Raw genomic sequence first — 25,970 nt, 5'->3', positions numbered from 1 at the left:
AGTTATATTGTAGGATATGGTTTTGGCCATGGTCTGTGGACGTTGTTTTTCAGCAGCAGGGGCAGCTTAAGCCATTTGTCTGACCCCTATTGCTTGTTGTTCTTCTTGTCCCATCCCCTCTGTTTGTATTAAAACAGCTTTTGTGGATGGCGGACCATGGTAAACCAGATGAATGAAATGATTCATATTAAAAATGAAAACACTCCCCTGGTTGGTTATTTTTAAGGCAGCTCAGTTCAGTGACCCTGTTTGTCTACCTGACCATGTAAAACAGATGCAACACAAAGGAAGGCATATAGGCTGGGAAGTGAGCAAAACTGGCTGCTTGAGAAGAGAGAAACACAGGCTGCCTCCAGCGGATCCTGCCAGTGGACTTTGAGACACTTAATGTGTTGTTTGAGTGATATTTGGAATTGAAGCCAGGATGAGGTTTTACACGGTTTTCATCTTTTTCTTTTTTTCTTTTTTTTGACAGGTACTTTATAGCAGTGGAAGATAACAAAATTCTCCCACTAAATGTACCAGATAGGTAAGAGCTGGTTGTGGGCTTTACGTTCAGTCACTTGTTTCTTTAAAATAATAGTACAATGAAAGCTAAATGGGAAAGAAAATCTTGAATCTTTGTTCCTATGCATTTATGTCTCTTAGGAAACCTGGTTCCAAAAGACCACCTTATATAAGGTAAGTGAATGATTTTCTTCCAATTACTGTTCTGATTAATAGTTGTTATTTATGTCTCTTTGCCATCTTAGAGTTACAATGATACACTTTATATTTCCAAGTATTGCAGGTGACGCACCTCCTGCAAGCTGCGTGTTTAGCCAAGTCATGAACATGGCGGCATTTCTAGGTAGGAACCACAAGGGGAATGTTTCTTTCTCTCTCATAATTCATTTTAAGAAGTCACTGAAACATAGGTAATATCCCATACACATTGGAATCTGATGATGTGAAATCATATAAACTGTGATTACTACTGATTAAGACAGTATTATTTTGTCTTCATTTGTAGAAAGACAGAATGAAGCTGGATGCATTTGAACTTTATTGGTTTCTGATTTATTCTCATGTTTTTAATTGTCTCAGTCTTGAATCTGTATGACTGTTTTTCATTGTATGGTGGGTTTTTGTTATATGCTGTGAATGTGAGATAATTGCATGGGAATATTGGCAAATGCAGCAACTGATTATGCAAAATATCATCCGTGCTAAAGTCCCTCCTACCCTACCCCTTCCTAAATTCCATTACTAAATCTGTGGAAGTTTACTGGCACTTTCCAGCAGTGGAAGTAAGAGGGAAACACCACAAAGAGAAGAAATATCTGAAAAGTACTTGAAAAAAGATGTCTGTGTTTAGTTCTTAAAACTGTTCGTTACCTTTACCTGTATGTATTTTGAGCAAATTATCCCAAACTTAAATGGCAAATAATTCATTATTTTAACCTTGATTTGCTGTTCTTTACTAGTACTTGCATTTATCTTTTCCTGTATCGGTGATTTATTGTGCTTTCAGTTTTGCTCTGAGCTATTCTCTCAAAGTGCAGGTTCCACCCCTGCTGCCTGTGAAAGGCATGATGTTTCTTTTCAGAAACCTGGGAGATTCAGTTGAGCTTTGAAATTAATCCAGACCTGTAAGAGTCTGGATTAATATGAGTAAAATACCTTAACAGTCTTAATCTGACATAATGAAAATGAGGCTTGGAATGTAAAACCTGGTAAAATATGTTTAATCATGAACCTTGACATGAACTTCCTAATTTTCAAGTATCACTTCAGGGTGGAGTTTAGGCATCCTTACACACATCCTTATACTTTGTTTCCGTGTATGGCTTTGTTTCAATTTTAGATCTTGATTTACATATTGAGCCAGGGTCTCAATTAGTAGAAATAATTCTGGCTCCGGTTTGTGCTAAGGCAGGGTCTTGCACACATTTTATTTATATGCCTGACACCCAGTGCAATGTGATTATGACAATATGATTTAAACTTCTGATCCCCAAACCTCTTAAAACAACATGTGCATAGTATGTTACTTCTCATGTTAACGTGGCTGTTTGATGGTAGTGCATACCGCCTGCCTTTTCAGCTGCTTCCAGGTAAGGCCCCATTTCTGCAGGCCACTCTGTTCAAGCAGCCTCTGTGGACCTGCACCAAGTCCCAGCGAGTCCGAGGGCTTTATGAAAGGGCAGGAATTGGTTTGATGCTCACTCACCGTGTGATCTGGTGGACATGAGGATAGCAGTTGCGTGAGTGAGGGGAGCAGCTGGTGTGAAGAAGGGCAGGCAAACAAAAGACATGCAGCTTTTTGAAGCTAAGCTGTACTGTATGCTTTCATTGCTGCTTCTTCCCATTGCAAGAAGAAATATAACCAGGGAACCTCCAGACTGCAAATGTGTCGTGGGAGATGTGATGATAGGTGGCTGTCTTGGCCACGGTGATCATGAAATGGTTGAGTTTAAAATTTTTGGTGTAATGAGAAAAAAGGACAGCAGAGTTGCTACCCTGGATTTCAAGAAAGCAAACTTCAAGCTATTCAGGGGGCTATTTAGCAGAGTACCCTGGGAATCTGCTTTTGAGGGCTTAGGAGTCCACAAGTGCTGGTCAGTTTTTAAGAACCACCTTTTAGAAGCACAGGAGCAGGCAATCCCACTGTGTTGTAAGTCAAGCAAGCGGGGCGGAAGACCAGCTTGGCTGAACAGGGAACTCCTCGTGGAGCTGAAGAGGAAAAAGAAATTGTGTGATCTCTGGAAGTGAGGTCAGGCTTCGCAGGAAGATTACAGAGCTGTGGTTCATATGTGCAGGGAGAAGACACGAAAGGCCGAAGCTCAATTAGAGTTGAAACTGGCCAGTGTTGTGTCAGACAACAAGAAAGGCTTTTCTAAGTATGTCAATAGCAAAAGGAGGTCTGAAGAAAACATTGGATTGCTACTTGTTGAAGACTGTCACCTGACTAATAGGGATGAAGAAAAAGCGGAGGCATTCAATGCTTTTTTTGCCTCAGTCTTTAATAATACTGATAGACCTTGGGCTGCCCGGTCCCCTGAGTCGGAGGACCACAGGTGTGGGAACAGTGACTTTCCATTTGTGGACACTGAAACTGTAAGGGACCGGCTGTATCAGCTGAATGTTCACAAGTCCCTGGGGCCTGATGGGATTCATCCCAGGGTACTGAAGGAGCTAGCGGATATTACGGCAGGACCCCGCTCAATCATCTGCCAAAGGTCTTGGGAGTCTGGGGAGGTCCCTGCTGACTGGAAGCTAGCCACTGTTATTCCAGTCTACAAAAAGGGCGTGAGGGAAGACCCAGGGAACTACAGACCTGTTAGTCTAACCTCAGTTCCTGGAAAAATTATGGAGAAGATCATACTGGGTACTATTGAAAGGCATTTAAAGAATAATGCAATCATCAGGCACAGTCAACATGGGTTCACAAAGGGAAAGTCCTGTCCAACTAATTTGATATCCTTCTATGATAAGGTCACCCGCCTAGTGGATGAAGGCAAGGAGGTGGATGTAGTCTTTCTGGATTTTAGTAAGGCTTTGGATACTGTTCCTCACAGCATCCTTCTGGACAAGTTGCCCAACTGTGAGATGAGCAGGTACGCAGTGCGCTGGGTGAAGAACTGGCTGAAGGGCAGGGTTCAAAGGGTTGTAGTGAATGGGGCTACATCTGCCTGGTGACCAGTCACCAGCGGTGTTCCTTAGGTCTCAGTCCTAGGGCCAGTTCTGTTCAATATATTTGTCAACGATCTGGATGCAGGAGTTGAATGCACCATTAGCAAGTTTGCTGATGATACCAAACTGGGAGGTGCCGTCGACTCTTTTGAGGGACGAGAGGCCTTGCAGAGGGATCTAGATTGATTGGAGCATTGGGCAGTCACTAATGACATGAAATTTAACAAGTCCAAGTGCCCGTTTCTGCACCTGGGATGGAGTAACGCTGGGCACAAGTATAAATTGGGAGAGGAGTGGCTGGAGAGCAGCCCTGCAGAAAGGGATCTGGGGGTGCTGGTCGACAGCAGGCTCAATATGAGTCAGCAGTGTGCCCTGGCAGCCAAGAGAGCAAACCGCATCCTGGGGTGCCTCAAACACAGTATAACCAGTCAGTCAAAAGAGGTGATTATCCCACTGTATTCAGCGTTGGTACGGCCTCACCTTGAATACTGTGTGCAGTTCTGGGCCCCACAATTTAAGAAGGAAGTGAAGGTCCTTGAATGTGTCCAGAGGTGGGCAACAAAGCTGGTGAAAGGGCTGGAAGGAATGTCTAAGGAGCGGCTAAGGACTTTGGGTTTGTCTAGTTTGGAGAAAAGGAGGCTGAGGGGCGACCTCATCGCTCTCTGCAGCTTCCTGAGGAGGGGAAGTGGAGAGGGAGGTGCAGATCTCTCCTCCCTGGCATCCAGTGATAGGACATGTGGGAATGGTTCAAAGCCGTGCCAGGGGAGGTTTAGATTGGACATTAGGAAGCATTTCTTTACCGAGAGGGTGGTCAAACACCGGAACAGGCTTCCTAGAGAGGTGGTCGATGCCCCAAGCCTGTCAGTGTTTAAGAGGCATTTGGACAATGCCCTTAATAACTTACTACAACTTGGTCAGCCCTGAATTGGTCAGGCAGTTGGACTAGATGATTGTTGTAGGTCCCTTCCGAAAGAAATAGTCTATTCTATTCTATCTCTGCTTTGTGGATAAAGCTAAGCTTTCCTCTGCTGTATTGGGTGCTTCTGAGAGCTGCTTTTAGCTTGTACTTCTGGCCACCTTAGTTGTGTCAAAGCCCTTGCTATAGGAGAGGAAACCTGCCAGAAGCATAGGCATTACTGAATATTGAAAATGCCGTTGTTTCGCATGTAATGCTGGAAGGTGACCTTTTAATTCCCTTTTGTCATTCCCATCAGTGTTTTAGGAAATGATCACATAATTTCAGGATCCTGTCCTGTAGAAATAGAAATGAAAAAGTTCCTGCACGTGAGCTCAAGTAGTCACGGCATGGCTGTCCCAAACAATTACCTGGTGATGAAAAACAGAAATTCGCTTTTTTGGTGGAACAAAGTTCTCTTGTTTTCAAGGATTTGGAGTGGATTGGTTCACTAGAGCAAATTGTGAGAGAGTAAATTCAAACATCTTTTGCAGTTTGATAGAAGTGGATACTTTTCACTTACAGTTCCCTTATTTTTCTAAACCATGTTTTTGGTATTATACCAGGGGGGTTGTGGAAAATATAGATCTAATTTGCTAACGCAGACAATTTACAACAATATGACCTGCATGCTGTCAGTTTGAGCATAAGCATAAGAAGGTGTTGGCAGCAACCAGCAAATTTCCCTGTTCAACTAAATTGCTTTTTAGTGGTCTGGTTTGAATTCCATCTGAAGGCCAACTGATTGCCAGGCTTTCTGTGTTGTTCCATGCAGCATTTCCTAGGGAGGGCAAGAATATACGATGTGAATATCTCCTGGGGTTATGTCATAGCATATGATCTACCATGTATCATATATATCATGTATCATATCATAGCACTTGGGCTAATTGTAAGCTTGGAAGGACTGCTCTTCCAGTCTTCGCGGAAAATTAATGCAATATTTTGGCTTATGTTCATGGCTCCAGCAACTTGTTCCAGAGGAGAAGAGGCAGTGGGCATTATGGTAAAACCTGCAGAAATACGTATGTGCTGCTCATACATTTTCTAATACAGGTGGGGCTTGACATATCTCCTCCAAGAGAGCTCAGTGCTCATGAGTGGGGTGAAACTTGATGCAAGCCCAGCTGCTGCAATGTGAATGCATGGTGTGTATGTGATAGACTATGTTCTGGGACCTTCACAGGCAAATAGGAAGGTGCTCTTCTTTTCCCCAGAAAATTTGCAACCCAGTTCCCAGACAAAACATCATGAGAAAAGGAAGCGTGGGAGCTCTGCGTAACTGGATTTCAAGAGAAATGCTTCCTGTGCTTAGTCTCGTCCATGACGAAGTGGGAGGGGGCCATAAAGAAGCACTAAGCTAGCCAGCCTGCAGTGAGCTCTCCCCTCTGGGTGGAAAGAGGGTGAGGGGTCTGTGAGCCCCCAGCCAGGTGGTTACTGCAGCATGTTCTACCTAATGACGCACCTTGCATTCTGTTTCCTTCTCAGCGCTTGTCGTGGCTGTCCTGCGCTTCATTCAGCTGAAGCCAAAGGTGCTAAACCCTTGGCTGAACATCAGCGGCCTGGTGGTGTTATGCTTGGCCTCTTTTGGAATGACCCTACTTGGCAACTTTCAGGTACTGCACTCCAGGCTTGGATCGCTGTGTCCGTGCTGTGAGGTTCCTGCTTTTCTAGCAGATCTGCTTAGGTCTTTGAACTACCTGTGATGTGAGCTCAGGAGAGAATGTGTCTGGCTGTGCCCCAGCCCTCCTTGTACCTGCTCTGCCACTTCTATCTGCTGCTTACGTGGCTCCAGTGACATGCTGAGATGAAGGACCACAGTCATTTTTCACGTATTCCCAGCAGGATTTGCACCTGCATGCTTACACTTGTCCTGCCGAGAGCCAGAGCAGGGAACCTATTGAATCTCTTGAGCCCTGGGGGTTGGCACAGATGGTCCTGGGTAAAAGGGTTGAGCTGGAAGTTTACATACGCATCTGTGCGAACAGATGCACAACTGCCCATAAAGATTTAGCAGACAGTTCAGTGTCCTTCGTTGAAAACATACGTTGTTTAAATCCACCTCCTGCTTGTCCTTAGAGTGGCCACGAGAGGGACACAGCAGAGGAATGCTATGACTTCTCCTAATGTGACAGGTGCCTGGATGAGGTCCCTCTGATTCTCGATCTGTTCTGCAATATTATACAAACAAACAAACAAACAAACAAACAAGCTGTCAGTGCCACAACGTTGCTCTGTAGGGTTGGGTGTCCACTGTAATCACGAGTGTGTCTGTTAGGTCTGCAGTGAAAATCAAGGTATTAGAGTCAGTGGCACTTGGGTTTCCCCATCCCTTTGCTGTCTCTGATGCTCTGTCTCTCACTGAGGTGCAAGTAATGACCCCCAATAAAGGCAGGAACTGAGAAAGGTCAGTGTAGGCTGGCTTCTTTCCTGGCTTTGCAGGCAGGGAGCTGTTTTTTCTGCCAATACAGAAAAGGTATTTGTTTTGTGAAGGGCTACCTGTTTGGGTTGTGGAGTAATTGCAGGAACTTTGTGTCCTTTACAGTCTTCTTTCTTTTTTTTTCTTTTTTTTTTTTTTTCCCCTGAATGAGGTGTGAGATAATTTGACTGGTTTGGATCTGGTCTTCCTAACTCCACAGCACAAGCCAAAAACTTGGAGTCTTGTTTTTTCACAAGAGCTTCCCAGCTAGGAACTACGAGGCTTTTGTAACTCTTCTAACTTTTGAGGCCTTGTCTAGGTGTGAGAAGAGTATTTCTAGTACAGGGCAGGCACAAGGAAGCAGTTTCAACCTCTCCTTCCTTTTTTCACTCCTCAGAGCAAATGATTGTTATTTAAAAGTGGATACTTTGAATCATGCCTGGTTATAAATTCTGAACTAATTATCCACTCCTTGTTAGTTACCTGTATCCTTGCTTAGATCTTTTGCCAAACCATGAAAGCATGTGGTAATGAGACCTTAGTCCATGCTTTTCCCTGCCTGCCTGCTAAGCTGAATGTGGCATTAAATCATATTTCTGGAAAAATACAGATTGGGTGTGTTAAAGGGACATTATGGCTGTGAGTTCCTTGCAGTGCAGGCTACCTTGGGAAAGGCAGCTCCATCCCATTTTTGCCTGTACTATGATTTGGACCTACCCTTGAACAAAACCTCAAGGTAGGAAGGAGAGGTGAGACATCAGTGGAGGCACAGTAACTAGACTGTTATCTTGTCGGTTGTGTCTTGTTTGATGGGAATTTGTAAAATCACTGAACATGAATCAAAGCTGCAGGGAGGAATTACAGATTGCTGGTTTCTTTTCTAGAAAAGCCTCAGAGGCAGAGGGAAAAGAGAAATTGTTTGGCTTAAGTCTTGTCCATGCTGGGCTTTCTAAATGGATTTGCTGCCTCAAGGGATCTCTTTGCAGCTTCTTGCTCATTGAACCTAGCTGGCCTTTTGCCTTGCAGTATTGCACAGTCACTGAGCCCTGTGAGACACAGGAACCCAAGGAACACAGAAGCACTTGCACTCCAGAGAGGTTGGGTTCATATTGCCTTAGACCCCAGTGGTTGAGGACGGGCCGGAGAGGGAACAGGCAGTCAAGCTTTTTGGTGGGAGAAACTTGCCAAACCACAAGCACGTGTCTGTGTTTTGGCTCAATGGAGGTGTTAGGGCTCAGGCTACCCTCTGCCCTAAGGCAGCACTGCTCCATGCAGCTGGCACTGAAGGTTGCACAGTTTGCTTCCATTGCAGGGACCTGTACAAGACCTCAGCACATTGTCCTTGCCTGCCCTGGCCATCACATTGAGCTAGAGAAGGATTTGCTTCTGAGCTCTGTGTTGGTGAGTCTTGTCAGAGAGCTGTGGAGGCAGTCCCCAAGCAACTGCATTTTCCACTGTGCTTGGGCTTTGGGCAGAAGACCTGCTTGACTCTGACAGCTGTCAACTCATCTTGATTATGTTACACCTTACACCTCTGCCAGAAGAAATGAAACAGCATCACTGTCTCACACCCCAGTGATTCCCACTCTCCTCTATCCCACCCCAGCAGAAATCCAAGGTAGCTAGCAGATAATTCCTGTTGTGTCCAAACAATCACCATTTTGTTTGTTCCTAGCTTTCCAATGATGAGGAGATCCACAATGTGGGCACGTCGCTGACCTTTGGCTTTGGGACCTTGGCGTGCTGGATCCAGTCTGCCCTCACCCTCAAGATCAACCTGAAGAACGAGGGACGGAAAGTCGGGATTCCACGAGTTGCCCTGTCGGCCAGCATCACCCTCTGTGTGGTGCTCTGTATCCTTTTGTCCCACTCCCTGTGAAGCCAGCTATCATACGTGTCCGACACTCTCTGCAGCAGGAAACATTGGCTCTTCTTACATCTGTCCTAGGATCTCAAAGCATTTAGGAAAGCTACTCAGCTTGTCTTCATGGCATGTTCCTATGATTGGCTCATTTTGCTACTTGTGTTTTACCGGGACGCACTGCTTCACAGATGGGCTCACTTCCTTCATAAATGTTTCTAAAACTTCTTAGTGATATCCAAAGTGGTTACAATATTGAATTGTATCTGTGCAGTTTAATGGCACCACTGCTTACCTACACAGTAGCATTTAAGATTATGCAAAATATTGAGGTAAAAATTCTCAGGAGAACAAAGGAACAAGGGAGGAAATCAGGGTTCTGAAGATGAGAAGATTTTGATGTGTTTGTTGAAGTGCTCCAGGGTGCTACTTCCAACTCTGCCTTTTAAGACGGTTATCACAGTCAAGAGCTGCTGGGTCATGTGGACTTCGGGTAAGACTAGGTGCTTTACAAATGGAATTTGGGCTGTGGGGTCTGTGGTCACTCAGACTGGATGTACATGTGGCTTCCTCTCCACCTTGTGCCTGTCAGCCCCACTCCAGCCCTTCTGTTTGCACCAGCACTCATGTGCCCTGGGTGTTTGTTTAGGGTGGATCCATTGACTGCATAGTTGCATCAACGTTAGTGCTGGGATAAGCAAGAAGGCAGGAATAAATGGCAAGGAATAAACTAATTCCCTCTTCAGGGAACAGCCTGTTCTTAAAACAATTTCTTAGTCACTTGGCTGGCTTTGAACATTTCAGCCAGTGCCCAGAGGAATATCAGATTGGTGTGAGGATGTACCGTCAGTCACCTCTTAAGCTTCTTTGGAAAAATTTGTAGCTGAGTTTTGGTGTACGTAACGTGGGAGTTTGCCCAGTTCTTGTGGTGCTCCCCTCCTCCCCTTGCCCCAAGCCCGTAGCTCCCCCAGGGTGTGTCTGGGGTAGGGCTGCATGCGAGGAGCTGGGCCGGGCTCCTGCTGCGCTGCTGTCTTTGGAGGTTTCTGCCAGGCTGTGGGCAGGAGCAGCCTGGTAAACCAGGGTGTAGCTGCTCCTGTACTGACATGCTGGGTGCTCCCAGCCCAGCCCTCCCCGGCTGGCTGCTTGGCACTGAAGGCCTTGGGCCCTCTGTGGAGGGGGGAAGGCTGAGGCAGGAGTCCCATTCCCCCACCGCCCCCCACTGGCTTTGCAAAGGCTTGGGGCTGGCTCCCCATCCCATGCAGCTTGTGCATAACTGTTGCACTACAGGGAAAGTAGAAGATCCTTAAAGTCAGACACAGAATGCTGTTTGCTGAAATGAAGCTTTGGTTGCTTACACTAAGCCCAAGGTGAAAAGTCTCTGATTACCTGCTTTGTGCAGTTAAAGCGTGGGAGAGGCTGCTTGTTTGTTTGTTTCACCTGTGAAGATGTGTGATTCTGCATTCTTGGAGTGCAGAGGAAATCCTGAGAGACAGGAGACCCAGTAGGCAGGTCCCCAGCTCAGGAAGGTGTCCTCTGCTTTAGGGGAGGTGAGAATTGCTTTTATGGAATACTCCAACACAACCTGAGGCACAGCAGTGAGACCCTGATGCCAGGCAATACACGGTCCAAGCACATGGGTACATGAGCCTGGAGGACAGTTTCTGGCTCTGACAGCGTTCTTTTTCCTTTCAGTATAACATGCCATACTGTGTAGACTGATGCTTCCAGATTTCACAGAAAGGGATGATTTTGCAGGTGACCTAAAGAGAATGAAAGATTGCACAATGTAGGTTGAAAGGTGTTCCCACTGCCTGCGGTGCAAAGATCTGATCCAGTTCCCGTTGGGAGGCTCCTGGCAGGTAGGGGCCCACAGCCAGATCCCCAGCTTGCTGGCTCTGTCACTGGCTAGTTGGATGTTCAAGCAAGTCATTGACTTCTCTGCGCCTAAGTCTTTCCCTCTGTAAATGTTTATCAGCCTGAATTGAGATAAGGAGCCCTGGTCTGTACAGGAGAGCTGCTGCACTCCGTGGGCATTGTTGGACACCTGACATACCTTCCATCGCTGGCACCACATTCGTGCTGTCCTGATGATGGCTGGCTGCGCTGACTGTCATCCAGGTGACTTTGATTGTTAAGATTTTATTGTCTTCCCTGTGGGCTTTCTTTCATCCTGGTTGGTGTCTCCGCTCCCACTAGTTCTCCTTGACTTTCCTCTTCCAGATTTCATCCTCATGGCGCAGGGCATCCACATGCATGCTTCCAGGATCCAGTGGGGCCTGGTGATGTGCTTCCTGTGCTACTTCGGCACCTTTGCAGTGGAGTTCAGGCACTACAGATTTGAAATTGTTTGCTCTGAGTACCAGGAAAACTTTCTGAGCTTTTCCGAAAGCTTATCAGAAGCCTCCGAGTACCAGACAGATCAGGTGTAGCCTGTCCTCTGGCAGGGGGGGAGGGGGGGCAGGTGTGGTCTCACGAGTTAAACATGACCTCATTTACACTTTTTGATGAGTTTGTTTTCATGTGCAATCATGATCATATTGCCAAAGGGCTCTGAGGGTGGCTGTCTCATTAAGAGCCAAACAAAAATAGCTGTCTGCTGGAAGAGGAGTGGATCCTTCTCAGTGGCAGCATGAGAGAGCACAAGCTGTTTAGTTTGTGCTACCAGTGACTTTCTGAGTGGCTCTGTCACACTCCTGTTGTTCAAAACATTCAACAGCCAGTCTTCACGATGCCCCTCCGAGACAGGCACTCCTCAGCCTGTTGTGCAGAGGAAGAAATGAAGGAAACAGACTTCTCTGGGCACCGAGAGCCTTCAGGAGTCACCGGTTCCTGAGTCACCAGACTGCATCTTTCATGTGTTTCTTGCGCTATTTTCTTTCCTGCCAACTGGTGTAACTTGGTAGGATGAGAAAGAGCAGCTGTTTCATCTGGACTTGGAACTGGGCAGTGGAAGACCCCAACTGACTGGCTTTTATGGCAAGCAGGCAGGCATTTCTTCCAGCCTGGAAAAGAGCCGATGGTAAAGCTGGGTTTGGGAGAAACTGTGTTGTGATCAGGAAGCAAGACTTGGCCGATGCTGTCTTGTAGCTGGGCAGACCGTCCCCACGCCAGAGGAGATGGCACAGTGTTCCTGTTTCAGACTCAATGGTGGGGACTGGTGCTGAATTAAGATGGGAATGCCTGTGTGCGCTGAAGATGACCCAGAAAAGGCTGCTCTTCGTTAAGTGTGTAGTTCTTCCATCACATATCCTATGTAGTATTTCAAAAGCTTTTTTTTGTTTGTTGTTCACTGAGGGGGAAAATATTGTGTTAGAGACACTGGGCTCGCCTGCAATGAGAACAGAACCATTGCAGGTGGTTCTGGGCATAGGGTTTGGTTTTGCTCCTTGTGCAGTTAGATGTCAAACTTCAGACACACTGACACTAGGCTTGGGCTCTGGACCCCTCAGTGTGGCCAGTTGTCCTGAGTGGAGTCTGCCGCAGGTTTAAGCGGGCTTCCAAGGTGCAGGGAGGCAGTTCTGCCCCAGAGGTTGGGTGATATGGCCTGAGGGCTGGAGGTGCAGGAAGGGAACAGGAAAACCAGAAGGGCTTCTCCCTCCCTGAAGGGAGGTTTTCAAACAGAAGGTCTGTTTTTAAAGAAAAAGCAGGAGCTCAAAGGCCCTGTTTGAAAACCTGATTTTGGGAAGGCTGCTGTATTGGCTGGGCAGGGGAGTGATTGGAGTTGCTTCTCATGAACACGGCTCCTGTTTTCCTCCATGAGTCAGGCTCAGCTTAGGTTTGCATCTTGTCTGAGCTGCAGGAAAATAAGCAGAAATTAAAATGGTGGCAAAAGGCATTTGAAGGGGAACTCGTACCGCACCATGGCATTTCTGACAGAGAGGGAAAAGGCACAAGTCTTCTGCAAAGGTCAGAGGCCTCTCCTGAAAGGAGAAAGTTGAGAAAAGCTGTCAAAACTAGTGTAAGTAGAAAGCTTTCAGCCAGCCCTTTATCTTCTGTGGGCCAAAATTTGTTCTCAGGCAGCTGTGTTATAAATCCAGAGCATCTCCAGCCAACGGAGGGTTGTCATTGGACTGCTGAAGGCCTCCTCCTTGTACCTGTGTCATTAGTGGGAAGCTTTCCTGGAGGGACATGCTGAGGGTGGCCCAAGGGCAGAGCAGCATAAGGCACAGGGCTCCCCAGGGTGGCCCAAGGGCACAGCAGCGTAAGGCGCAGGGCTCCCCAGCAGCCCATCCGGGGAGCTCCTCCTAGGCAAGGGCAGGAGGGGACAGTCTGGAGAACATGCAGGTGGGGATCCTCTTACATGGGCACACACACTCAATGCATATGGAGCACAAAATAGTGATTTGTTTTAAGGGTGTTTTACTGTAAATAGTCCACTGTGACTTTTTTTTAAAATCAATTAATGCTTTCAGTTTATCATTTTATATTTTGTAATTTTATCAAAGGAAAAAAAGATTATCTTTTCTTTCTCTCCTTTTCCTATATGCAATCCAAACTGAACTTCAGGTTTTTAGTGATAACTCTGTACATTTCTTAGAGTATTTCTAACAGCACATTTCAGTACAACTAAATGACAACTGATATATGCTGAAACATGACCACTAAATAAAGTGCTTTTATGGAGAAAGTGAGTTTTATTTTTGTCCCCTACCCCATGCATAGCTTTCTGATGGCAAAGGCAAAACAAAAGGTGAGTATTTACAGTGTCATGATTAAAATTAACACTTAAGGAAGCCAGGGACTATTCAGCCATGCAGATACACTTATTGTAACAGTGCTAATTAGCAGGCTCCTTCTAGGAGGATCACACTCATTACACAGCCCAGAAAGGCATCCAGACTAGCTGCCTCACAGCCTTACCTGCTACCATCAAAGTTTTAGAAGGGCAATGCTGGCATGATGTGGTTTCCTCCCAAAATGTCTGTCTCTTGCTTGTTCTCTACACAGCAGCCTCCCTCAACAGAGACAGCTGTAAGTGTAGGTCACAGCTCAGGAAGGCAACACACACGTTAGTATTCTATTTCAGCCACCCGTGAGGGCAAGCTCAAGTGCAGCCATGCAGAAATGAGTAAGTAGCAAGTGACACCCATGCACAAGTGCCAGCAGCAGGGAACTGGGGTTTCAGACTGCCTCTGCCTCCACTATTACTAGGTATAACCTAGCTGTGGCTCTCACTCCTGCACCCCCACTGAGCCCCTACTGAAATCGTAAGACGGTCAGGGAGGTGATACAGCTTCCTTGGCAGGACAGGGTTGTCTGCCTTAAAGAAAGGACCAGGGAGGGCGAAAGCAGGAAAACAAAGTGTTCACAGGTTTAAAAACCAGGAGATTTGCCTTTAGGTGCTGGGATCACTGGTGATAGACAGGAAGGCTAAATACTGGGATGCAGTGAACACAATGAAAGCAAAGTTGTGCTTTTATTTACTACATTAGGAAAAGCTCCATGACCATCTTATATAAATTGGCACAATTTAGGTAGGGTGGGTGAAAAGGTCAGGGGTTTAATTCTCATTAAATGCAGCAGGATGCGTCCCTCAGGAGCAGTTGTCAAGGTTTGCTCACAGCTGACCAGTGCTATGAACATGTGACAGGGTGATGTTGGCTACTGAGAGGAGCTCCGCAGTTTAGTGCTAAGGGAGATACTTCAGAAAGGCGGTCAAGCTGACTTTGGTGTTCAGCCAGTTGGAACCTGTAGCCCAGTACCATGATGCAGCAGTGAGGTGGGTCTAGAATTTAATTTTTAAAAGCCTTATTTATATATACTCTACTTCATTCTGGTAGGCTGGCTGTGTAGCTCCAACAGCTTCCATATGCAAGTTGTACTGTTTTGTACCTAGACCTGCTGTGGATATAGCCAAGATTTAAGTTGTTCCTGGTCTAAAGAGCTTGCCTGCAGCAAGGGCTGGCTTTTTCTGTGGCAGCCCAAACCTACTGTATTATAGCCCACATTTGGCATTTTCCTTTGGGTATCCCCTAACTTTGAAAGTTTTGACTTAGCCAGCAACCCCGTCTGCAGGGAGAAGCTCATATCCCCTCATGGTCCCTGGAGGTCCCTCTGGGACAGGGGGACATACACCTTGTTTGCAGGCTGTTTCTAAAAATGACGGAGCTCATGGTGGGGCGTCTCAGCACCAGATTTCAATGGGTGAGTCTGAAGGAAGCATTCCCTGAGCTAATTGCTAGCTGGGAAAGGGGAGCAACAGTAGGGCTCATGGGTGCTGCTCCTCACCCTATTCCCAGCTCCAGCTGGCTGCTGCAGGCCTCTGTCCTACTGCACAAGGGACCCCACACCATACACTCCATTCATATCTGCCTGCACTAGTTGCAGGTCCAAGATATGATGTGGGTTTGGCTTTAAATTCTGATTATGGACAAAATTACCTAACATTACACAAGGACAATTCACGTGAAGCACAGTCTTCTGTGCATGCACCACTTTCTCTAAGTGGAGGAAGGCAGGAAAAGTTCGGTGAAAGATGAGATGAGGCTGTAATACGATTTCTCATCGTCCGTCAGTCCTGCGTTGCCTGGTCTGATCACCACAGCCACGTGAGTATCCGCTTCCTCGGCAGCGGTGGCTTCTGAAACAGAGGTGAGGAGAGTGGAGATGAGATGTGCTGACTGACCTCTCCATGAGGGTCTTTAAAGACCTCCACAGCAGGCTTGAAGATGCCCCAAAACACTGAAGTGCTTTTAAAGTTTGAGACTGAGAGAGCAGCATTTGCACATGGTGCTGCAGGGCTCTAGAGAGGGACCAGCTCCCAGCAGACCTGCTGTGGATGACTAGCTGCTGCGTAATGCAAGCGGATGGGAGCTGGCTGCCTCATCATCTCCTCCCCTCTCCCAGCTGATGGCTGTCCAAGGCACCATGCAGGCAGCACGCACCGGCAGCTCGATTCCTGTCATGAAGAAGCTGGGCTGTGGTTGGGCTGTGGCATTAGCGAGTCCAACACCCCCCCGCCAGGAGTCACTTCTCACAAGTTTCCTTCGTTCCCTGACCACAGCAAGACAATACAGGGAAAAGGAGGTAACTGCAAGCTCCCACCAGCTCTGCTGCCAGGGCTGGAGAGGAGGTAAGGGCTAACTCCTGGGGACTGAGCTGGCTTAGACTGAGATCACAACCCAGTGCCATTTCTGCCAGAAAGACGTTTCCAGCAAAGGCAGGAAATTAAATTAGCTTCCCGAGCCGGGCTTTCCAGGGTCAAGTCTTGGCAACCAGGAGCAATGTTTTCCGGCTGAACACAACCTAATGGTAAGCGGCACAAAGAACCAGCCACCGCGCGTGCCATGTAGCAGCACAGCAGACATTGTCTGTTCCCCCGAGCACAGGTCACGAAAACCACTGACCCTGTTTGTAAATGGGGCACGCCAACTGCTTCAACAAACGCTCCACTCCACTTTAACAGTCTCTCCTTGCTTGCTGATACAAGGGCAGGTTTTCTACTTGACCTGTTTTCCCTCATGGCAGTGCTGCTCACAGATATCCCACTGCTGTGTGAGAGCCTGGAAGGAGCATGGCAGCAGCTAGGGGAATGCCATTGAAGCAAGGTGGTCTGCAGCATTTCTGGGGTGCTTGTGACAAGTCAGCAGCACATGTTTAAGGAGCACCTGCCTCCCTCGCAAAGGTGTGAGCCAGCAGGACTGGCAGGTGACCTACCTCGAGGGACATCCGTCAGGAAGAGGATGTTATTGGTGGCGCATCCAATACTGGCGGCAATCTTTCTGTAGCTCTCACTTTCTACCTTGGGGCCTATTTTGGTATCAAAGTGGCCGTCAAAGAGCTGAAAGAGAGAGAAAAACCAAAGGCAGTTGCTGAGTGACACCTGAAGAGCAAGGCTAAGCCTTGCTCCTGAGCAAGACATCCCCCTTCCTTTCTACGACAGTAACGGGGGCCGATGCAGCCATGTTAGCATACTCAACGGGCTGAGCTTAACTCCCGTGGGTCAAACCCACTGCCCCACCTTCCTGTCCCAGACTCTATTCACGAAGCGTTATGGCAAGGGCAGTTGTGGGAAGGAAGTGCTCTGCAGAGGGAGAAGCTGTAAGGAAGGTGACAAGGTTATCTACCTCTAGGATATCACCTTCTGTAGAGTATCCAAACAGAAGCTTCTGGGCTTCAATGCTGCCCGAGGAGTAGATATAGACCTTCATCCCCGCTTCCCGCCACTTCCGGATGGCTGGAACCACGTCCTCGAAGATTCTGGAGCAAAACAGGGCAACAGGTAAGGGCAAAACCAGAGGCACCTGGAGGGACACCTTTAGCCAGGCACTGTTGACAACTGTCCCATTAGTTTGCAAGGGGACTTCATTCTCATTCTGCTCAGGGCTTCTGCAACCAGGGAGTCTATTTCAGCAGCAGGTGATATATTCTTAGCTCCAGGCAACTGAGCAGCTCATTGACTGCTACACAGACAGCAGCTCTGATGAGCTGTTTCAGACATTTGGCAGGAGTTTCTCCACCCCCTTCAACTTGGAGAGGGGAGGAAAGGTTAGGGAAAATGGCATCCCGCCGCTTTTCTCTGTGAGGGAGAAATAAGGGGGGAGGACAGAGAAGACAGGCTCTTGCATCCTGAGTCCCACCTGCCTTGCAAGCTACAAAGGTTTCCCTATTGGTAAGAGCTATGGCTGTAAGCTGCATCCATATGGGGCAAACCCATCCCACAGGTTCAGGCTCTGACCAGGCATAGGGAGGAGCTGAGAGGAGGAGGTTGCAGCTGCAGGAGCTAAATGAGCGGCATTGTACAAATGTTTGAAGCCAGACAACAACTCGGGAAAGGAGTGTCCCCTAAGGGACTGAGGTCAGAGCTACTCTATTCAGCGACTCGGTCAGGTTGTACAGTACTACCCCATGGGCCAGATGTGTCCCTGGCTTAACTGCACCACAGAGGGTGAACCAGCTCCTGTTCACTAGGCAGCAGCATCCTTCCCCTTATTCTTCTGGCCTTGTAGAGTGCTGGGAAGGCAAGATATTGGTCTAGCAATGGGCTGATGAGTCTCAAAATGTGAGCTCCGTCTAACTCCCAGGTAGTAGCCACCCGCAGACAAGCCTAGCAGCGGGGAGCAAAGCTGTGAGAGAGGGAAGGAGGACCAAAGCCAAGGCAACTGCTGCGTAACTTCTAATAGACATGTCTGTCGATTCCCTCATACCCTTCTCATACGAGGGGTCTCATACGAGACCTCTCCAGTGCTGCACTTACATGTATGTAAAAGCTCTTTGTATACAAAGGACATTTACAAGATGACCCATATACTGCGGGAAACTGAAGGCTAGAGGATGCTCAAGAGGGACAAAGTGAGGCTGACAATGTCTCTCAATAATACATGTGATGGTTGATAAGGAAAGGTCACAAACAGCCTCAGAAGGGCAGGGAGGGGATTTGAGTTTGATATGGCAGAAGGGTGGAAAGAGGAGCTGGAGGAGACATGATCCCCAGGGAACTGAGTTTTCAACCCAGTCCAGATCACAGCCTTCCCACCTGCACTGCACAGCTCTGTGTGGCCACTTGGGCCAAGGCCCAAAGGTACTGTCCTGAAAAGGGGATCTGAGCACCTGAACGCCTGAAGAAAGAGGACTCCAAATAGATGCAAAAGGAGGTGTTGGACTGAGTTTTCCAGACTTGTAGCAATCAGCTGGCCCTTTCTTCATCTCCAGTTTCTTGGCCACCTGCTCAGGGCCTTGTTATGTTATGTATTTAAAAAAAAAAAAGGTTTTTTTCATAGTTATTTATTAAATGTCTCTGGTGTCAGCTGAAAATATTTTGACGTTGTACGGCACCTGCAGAAACTCCCAGCCACCCTCATGTTTTCACATGCTGAGTTCAGTGCCTGGATTTCAGACACTGATGTGCCAGATACAGTTGAGAGAGGGGGAGACTTTAAAGATCTCACTCCTTGGATGCTGCCAAGCAGCAAGGCTAGCTCCACAATTTTTGGGCCAGTATAAGACAATTAGCCCTGTTTTTAAAAAGAAAACCAACAGGATGGCTGTCCCTCTTGATTTGCTTTTGGGTTTTGTTGCCTTCTCTGGTGGATGTTTACATTTTTCTGTGAGCTCTTTTTCTTCTTCCTCGCTCTTCCTTTGGCAAAACACTTTGTGAACTTAAGGGTTTGTTTTACTTCCTTAGGAACTTGAAATGCATAGTTTCACCAAGTATCTCTTGACCTAAATAAGATCAGGCTTAATTCCAGTTGTCCCTTCCTTACGCACCCTTGTGTTGTGGCTGAAATATAAAGAGGAGCCTGAAGACAAAAAGAAGTGGAAAGGCAGGAAACGCTCAGGTAAGAGACAAAGCAGGAGGAAACAACTGAAAGGACCTGACCCTGCAACCCCAGCTTGTTTAGGCTTGTCCCAAAATGTGAGTGCAATTCAGGGATAAAAAAATGCAAGATGGAGAACTGTAAGAAGTTCGTACCTGTGCCTCAGTCTCTTGGTTTACCAAGAAATCTCTGTAGAGAAATATTGAGACATTTTCTGATTTTTTAATGCAGAAGATAGTTGTCCCAGATGAATGTTCCGCCAGTCGTGGGAGCAGAATTGCCCTGTGTCACACCTCCATTACCTTGTTCTGTTTCTCAGACCCCATCTCCTTTACAGACCCTGCCCAGGTGGCTGGAGAACTGGCTGTTACCCAGCATGAACCTGCCAATTATTTCTTAAGGAGAAACACTCTCACCCACTTGTCATCTTCCCAGTGGGGACTGAGACAATTTGGTCAGTCCCAAGGTTACTGTAAGCTTTTGGTTCCCTAGATCCAAATATCAAGCTCAATGAATTTGTGTTTCACTGCATGATCAAGTTTGAAATGAAGTGTCTGCAGTTGGTTCCACGACAGCAGTGCCCTGGCTTAAGCCACGACTGAAAGTAAACTTACTGGCTTCTCTACCAAGGTAGTAATTCTATTTGCATTTCTACATGGGGCTGTTTCTAGGAATAGCTTATGCAGCTATTCTGCTAACAGACGTCTAGGAAAGATGCACCCCATACCTTCCCCAGGGAAAGGGCCACACAATTACTCACACACACACACAATTACTCACTCTCCTTTGACGTGCCCTGTTGCATAGGCTGCCCTCCACATGTGACCCTGCAGCTGCTTCAGTGCTGTGGTCTTCCTGTCCAGAGACATCTGCCAGTGCACGTTGTCTACGACTGCCTGAATGACCCGCTCTAGCTCCTCTTCCCCACTTCCGCTCTCCAAAGGGATCGGCACGGCCCCATCCAAGCTGGAGTCCTCCTGAGCCTGGAAATCATCCATGACAAAAAGAGGTGAGGGAAGAGGTGGAGCGGTCTCAATATCTCAATTTAGGAAAGGGGTCTAACACCTGCATCAACGCACCTCTGTGCAGGACACAGCTCGAACTGCTCTTCACAGGAAGGGTTACAACACTGTTTGAATGCTTTTCTCAATGGGAAATTCAGACTTCAGTAGTGTCTAGAAACACTTGCTTGGATTGTACTTTCCAAACCCAACAATTAGCATTACTGTAGCTGTATTGTAAATACTCTAATGAGAATTATACTTGCTTAAGTATTTAATTACTGAAATTAAGGCAAAGAAGCAAATGCATCTGTTTTTTAGCTTCAGACAGCCACAGGTCTCAATTTGATGCCGTGTCCCTGCACAGAGGCAGGATACGCTGCGCTGTGCGGGACAAATACTCTGCCATCCCTCCACGCTGCTTCCCAAACAGGTACCTGGAAGCCAGAAGCGGGGAATTCAGCAAGAGAAGGGCACAGTGCAGGCATGAAGCTGAAAAGCCATGGTTCGACACCCGCTTGGGGGCCGTGAAGATCAAGGTGAGCTGAGGGGAGCAGCTGAGCTGCTGCCTACCAAGCACTAGCCCTTCCTCAAGCACAGTCCCAGACTTTGGGTGGGGGAGAATCAGCCTGTCAAGGCAACCAGCCTCTGTCGGGGGGGCAAAGAGAGGTATGGGCTCGTGTTGGGTGACTGGGGGAGTCCAAGTGACCTGAAGTCTCAGGCATGCCGTGAAAACGCAGAGAGACACAGTGTAGCTCCATTACTTAACCTGTTTTCTCAGAAGTCCCACGTCCCGCTGGCACTCCTCCTCCTCCCAGTGAGCACGCAGATACTCCTTCACGTTGTCTTTGATGTAAGGGAACAAAGTCTCCTGGCAGCACACAAGAAAAACAGGCAGCTCCTTTAACCTGGCAGAGGTAAGGCTGACCAGAGAGTTGTGGTGAATGGAGTTCAATCCAGCTGGTGGCCGGTCACGAGCGGTGTTCCCCAGGGCTCAGTTTTGGGGCCAGTCTTGTTCAAAATCTTTATCAATGATCTGGATGAGGGGATCAAGTGCTCCCTCAGTAAGTTTGCAGACGACACCAAGTTGGGCGGGAGTGTTGATCTGCTCGAGGGTAGGAAGGCTCTGCAGAGGGACCTGCACAGGCTGGATCGATGGGCCCAGGCCAACTGCATGAGGTTCAACAAGGCCAAGTGCTGGGTCCTGCACTTTGGCCACAACAACCCCATGCAGCGCTACAGGCTTGGGGAAGAGTGGCTGGAAAGCTGCCTGGCGGAAAAGGACCTGGGGGTGTTGGTTGACAGCCGGCCGAACATGAGCCGGCAGTGTGCCCAGGTGGCCAAGAAGGCCAATGGCATCCTGGCCTGTATCAGCAATAGTGTGGCCAGCAGGAGTAGGGAAGTGATCGTGCCCCTGTACTCGGCACTGGTGAGGCTGCACCTCGAATACTGTGTTCAGTTTTGGGCCCCTCACTACAAGGACATTGAGGTGCTGGAGTGTGTCCAGAGAAGGGCAACGAGGCTGGTGAGGGGTCTGGAGAACAAGTCTTATGAGAAGCGGCTGAAGGAACTGGGGTTGTTTAGCCTGGAGAAAAGGAGGCTGAGGGGAGACCTTATCACGCTCTACAACTACCTGAAAGGAGGTTGTAGCGAGGTGGGTGTCGGTCTCTTCTCCCAAGTAACTAGCGATAGGATGAGAGGAAATGGCCTCAAGTTTCCTCATGTCCAATATAAACCAGGGGAGGTTTAGATTGGACATGAGGAGAAATTTCTTTACTGAAAGAGTGGTTAAACATTGGAACAGGCTGCCCAGGGAAGTGGCTGAGTCACCATCCCTGGAGGTATTCAAAAGACATGTAGATGAGGCGCTTAGGGACATGGTTTAGTGGACATGGTGGTGTTGGGTTGATGGTTGGACTCGATGATCTTAGAGGTCTTTTCCAATCTTAATGATTCTATGATTCTATGACTTGCTTTTAAAGCAACCATTTACACATGCTGGTGTGTATGGTTAGTTTCCCTGCTGGAGCTTCCCCTACAGTACTGCAGCTTGTGAAGCTGCCTGCCAAGGCTGTCTGCCTGGTTGCAGGCCAGAGCCAACCCTGGGCCAAGATTAGTGCAGGTGGATTTTTTGCACAAATGCTTATGTAGCTGCAACTTTTAAATCCCAGGATGGAAAGGTGGGTGATAACTTTTCCTGGGCTTGCCAAAAAATGTCTCAAATGGCAGACGTGACCCCAAGTTCCCATCAGCTGAGTACAAGGCTGACTGTGTATGTACTCTGAACTCACAAGTTATACTACTCTATTTTTAATGGGGCACTTGTCTTAACAAAGGTCATTCTGAAAACACATCGCAACTTCTCACCAGAGCTAGAGGACCTTTTTAAAAAGAAAAGTCTAGTCCAGTGACACTGAGCTCCATAGGACAGTCTTGCAGATGAAATGAAACAGGGTTAGGGAAAAGTGCCACGGGAGAATTACAAACCTTCCTGGAGATCCCAAGGGCAACCAGAAATAATTACAAATTGCTCTCATTAGTGGTGTTTCACAACTGAGAAGCCACAAGCAGCTGCCACGATGGCATCTCTGGGTGCAGGAAGAGCCTCAGGACAAGAGGAAGGGCAGGGAGCTCCCTCCTTTGGGTACAGAGGCTTTTCTTAACCGGGAAAAATTTGGGATGGGGAGGAGATGGGAGGAAACTAATCTGAGCTCATCTCTCCTCAAAAAATGGCCAGTGATATTTTTCTCCTTACTGTATGTCATCTTTCACTTGTTACTGAATTAAGAAAACGGTGGTCCTGAGAGCATGATGTGGTGGCAGAACTGCAGGATTTTCTATTACTACAATATTGTGTTTTCCACATTGTATATTTTAAAAACAATGTAAATTTAGGGGAAAGGAAAATCTCTTAAATGCCTAGAAAATTACCACAAACTTGTCTAGGGAAATCAACAGCCTTGTAACACTGCCAGTTACTCTCTCATTTCCTTTATTTGAGCTTAGCTGCTTTCAAACTATCTTTTAAATCATGGAGGAAATTAAAGACTATCCACTGGGAAATGCAACCGACCCATTGACTTGGTTTAACTTCCCTTACAACTCAGATGTCAAAAGGTCCCAATTGCTTTCCAAAAGCAGTGTTTTGTGCTCTTGTGCTGGCAAAGAAAAACTTCCAAAGAGGCTCTGAAAGCACAGTGTATTTCGTGATTCAGTGGATTTTAAAAGGGTAAAAGCCTTGGCCCATTGGCAAATGCATCAGTCTGTGGTCCAAGAGGGGACACCCAAGTGACAGCTGGAGTGGTGGACAGCCAGTGGACAGACAGTTTATGGATGTCAGGAGTGATCCCAGGCAGTGATGTACTAAGTTTAAAAGGCCATGAGTTTGTGTGGAAGAAAGACTACATGCATCCTGCAGGGAAATACCTCCATCTCCAAGACTTCAGCTTTCAGCAAAAGTCGGTGGCTGCAAACTCTTGAATAGGTTTAACTGGAGCTGTTACTGACCTTTGTAAGTTCACCTGCTTCTCTTTTAGCCTGGCTAGCAGGAGACCCGAGCCTGCCTGTGCACGGCTCCCATCGCTCTGTCCATCTCCCGTGCATGCCAGGGAGATGGGCGCTATCACCCCACCGGACAGCCGGACTCCTCGGCGACGTCCAGCCCCAGATGTGGCTGCCCCAACACAGCTTGGCAGGATGGAGAAACAGCTGTCAGCAAACACAGCTTGACAGCCCTCCTAAGCTTTCGCCGCTGCTCACAGCAATGTTAAACCCAGTACAGAAAGGGTGGTATTTTTACTGTCAGTAGCCACCGATGTAGCATGCTGTGATTAGCACTTGTAGGATTTCAAACAACCAGGGTCAATTTTCCTCTCAATGTCCATGCAAACTGTCACAAAGTTCAGTGACAATCTGCTCTTTTACAGGAGATCTGGCAAATCCTGGGGGATGTAGTTTATCAAATTCTCTCTCTCCCCTGCCATCTACTTTTCTCTGCAGGGTGGACCCAGCAAAAGCGAAAACTTGGTGACCTCTAGCTAGGCGCCACCAAATATTCTCTTTTCTGGTATCTTTCCTTAATCCACCCATCAACTGGCTTATTCTATTTCCTTACTTTGCATACTCAATAATTCTAATGCTAAAGAAAGGACTAAGTAAAATCCTTTAATATTAAAGAATAAAATGGCTGCAGAACCAGCAGTGGACCTTTTAAAGGAAAACAGAAATTATGGAGGTTAACTGAAAGTCCAAGTGAAATAACTTGTTTCAAGCTTTTTCAGGATTTCCAGCAAACTGAGTTTTACTGAGAACCGTAACTCATTTGGCCTCCCTGCTTTGGGTAGGAAACTGTCTCAGGCGTATTGCATGTTATTTGCACGACAGCAAAATCGATTCAAGGTGCATATAACCAACTTCGTTGCTTTCTTAGATGTTTAATAAGAAATTGGAGCTGTTCAAACTGTTTAAATTGAAAGATATCAAGGGGAGGGAGGCAGCTGTAATGCCATCTAGACCTAAGTTTCTTCAAGAGCACTGGAAGAACATGGACAGGAAAGATGTAGGTCATGTTGTTCATCCGCTAAACTGTGTTAGCAGAAACACCTAGAAAGCTTGGCAAGAGCGTTCATGCCTCCGCGCATCATGTGGTGATGAAGCACCTTTGTAAACTACCAGCAAAAAAGTTCCACCAAAAGCTATAATGTCTCATGAAGAAATATAGGTTAATGGCAGGAGCAGGGATAATTCCATTTGGTGTCTTAAATACAAGCAAATTGCTCCCTCCTGTGAAGCACACGAGCCTGGTTAGGGACCAAAATGTCTCGGAGAGGAGGGACCTGCTGCAGTCGGAAAACTGCAAATTTTAATAGCATATTTACAGTGTTTGTCCCCATGCCTCCCGCTGGCCTCGCAGACTTCCTGGTCCCCCGGCTTCTGCACCTAAACCAACATTTTCAATAGTCTTGAGCCTTCTCCTAGGCAAGGGAAGCCACTCACACATATTCGCTGTTAGTGCACTCCTCCTCATGTACACTTGATGAGCTCAGTGCTACTCTCCCCCTGTACTGGTCCTGTGCACGCTGGAGGAAGGACATACATCTCTGGTGACACTGGAGGCATCTGACTCTACCACCCTTTTGAAGGGAAAAGGCAGCAGATAACCCCGAGAGAGTACTTCAGGCTCTGCAAACTCGGGTGAGGTGCTGCAGCTCCAGGCACCTGAGCAACAGTGATGCTCAAGGGCTTTTCCTAAATGAGGCCGAGAGCACTCTAACTGCCCTATATCCATGAAAAAAATCATGTACTGAACTGCCCTGGATCTGAATAGTTCCCTGTTCCCCTGCCCACCAAAGAGGCAGGCAATCGGTAAAATGAGATGTATTTTCTCGTGAGCATTATTCAGAAAAACACGGAAAATGTGTCACGGTTTTACGCTTCTGGAGGAAACTCAGGCCTGCTCTCCGCAGGGCTGCAGCCGCGGAAGAGGCGCTTCCCCCCCGTAGGGGGGCCGTGCCAGCGAAGGGGACTTGCAGTCACTGAAATCTGGCCGGCGCGGCGTGTCCCCCAGCTGCCAGGGCGGGGGGGGATCGTGATAATTACGGCGATGCTAACGGAGCCCCCGGCGGTGCCAGCGGGGCTCCCGGCCGAGTGAGGAGGCCGCTGCCGCCCGCCCCGCCGGGTCTCACCTGGACGAAGGCGATGGGGGTAGTGGTGCCCTCGATGTCCAGCAGGATAGCGCGCACCTCCGCAGGCACCGGCAGCACGCCCATGGCGGCGGCGGCACGTGGGGCGCGGTGCGCACCGC

At 47.7% G+C, this 25,970-nt stretch overlaps 2 protein-coding genes across 5 annotated transcripts in view; one reads left to right on the top strand and one right to left on the bottom strand.

The window, feature by feature from the left end:
- Nucleotides 1–13,537, top strand: part of TMEM150C (transmembrane protein 150C) — a 25,584-nt gene extending 12,047 nt beyond the window's left edge. For all 4 annotated transcript variants that reach the window (XM_076336982.1, XM_076336980.1, XM_076336981.1 and 1 more), the window contains 6 exons: nt 476–529; nt 649–681; nt 783–850; nt 6,119–6,246; nt 8,725–8,902; nt 11,131–13,537. In XM_076336982.1, the coding sequence (XP_076193097.1) occupies nt 476–529; nt 649–681; nt 783–850; nt 6,119–6,246; nt 8,725–8,902; nt 11,131–11,339 (670 nt within the window). In that variant the 3' untranslated portion in view covers nt 11,340–13,537. The remainder of the gene's footprint in view (nt 1–475; nt 530–648; nt 682–782; nt 851–6,118; nt 6,247–8,724; nt 8,903–11,130) is intronic.
- Nucleotides 13,525–25,970, bottom strand: ENOPH1 (enolase-phosphatase 1). The gene is made up of 6 exons (XM_076336978.1): nt 25,852–25,970; nt 20,937–21,038; nt 19,947–20,149; nt 16,977–17,109; nt 16,567–16,690; nt 13,525–15,490 (listed from the first exon to the last, which is right to left on the bottom strand). Exons 1-6 carry the CDS (start codon nt 25,933–25,935, stop codon nt 15,351–15,353), a joined length of 786 nt encoding a protein of 261 aa, XP_076193093.1. The 5' UTR covers nt 25,936–25,970; the 3' UTR covers nt 13,525–15,350.

Source organism: Aptenodytes patagonicus, chromosome 4 (genome assembly GCF_965638725.1).
Source record: "Aptenodytes patagonicus chromosome 4, bAptPat1.pri.cur, whole genome shotgun sequence".
NCBI lineage: Eukaryota > Metazoa > Chordata > Aves > Sphenisciformes > Spheniscidae > Aptenodytes > Aptenodytes patagonicus.
The sequence above is the reverse complement of the archived record's forward strand: the minus strand, read 5'-3'. Positions and strand labels throughout refer to the sequence as shown.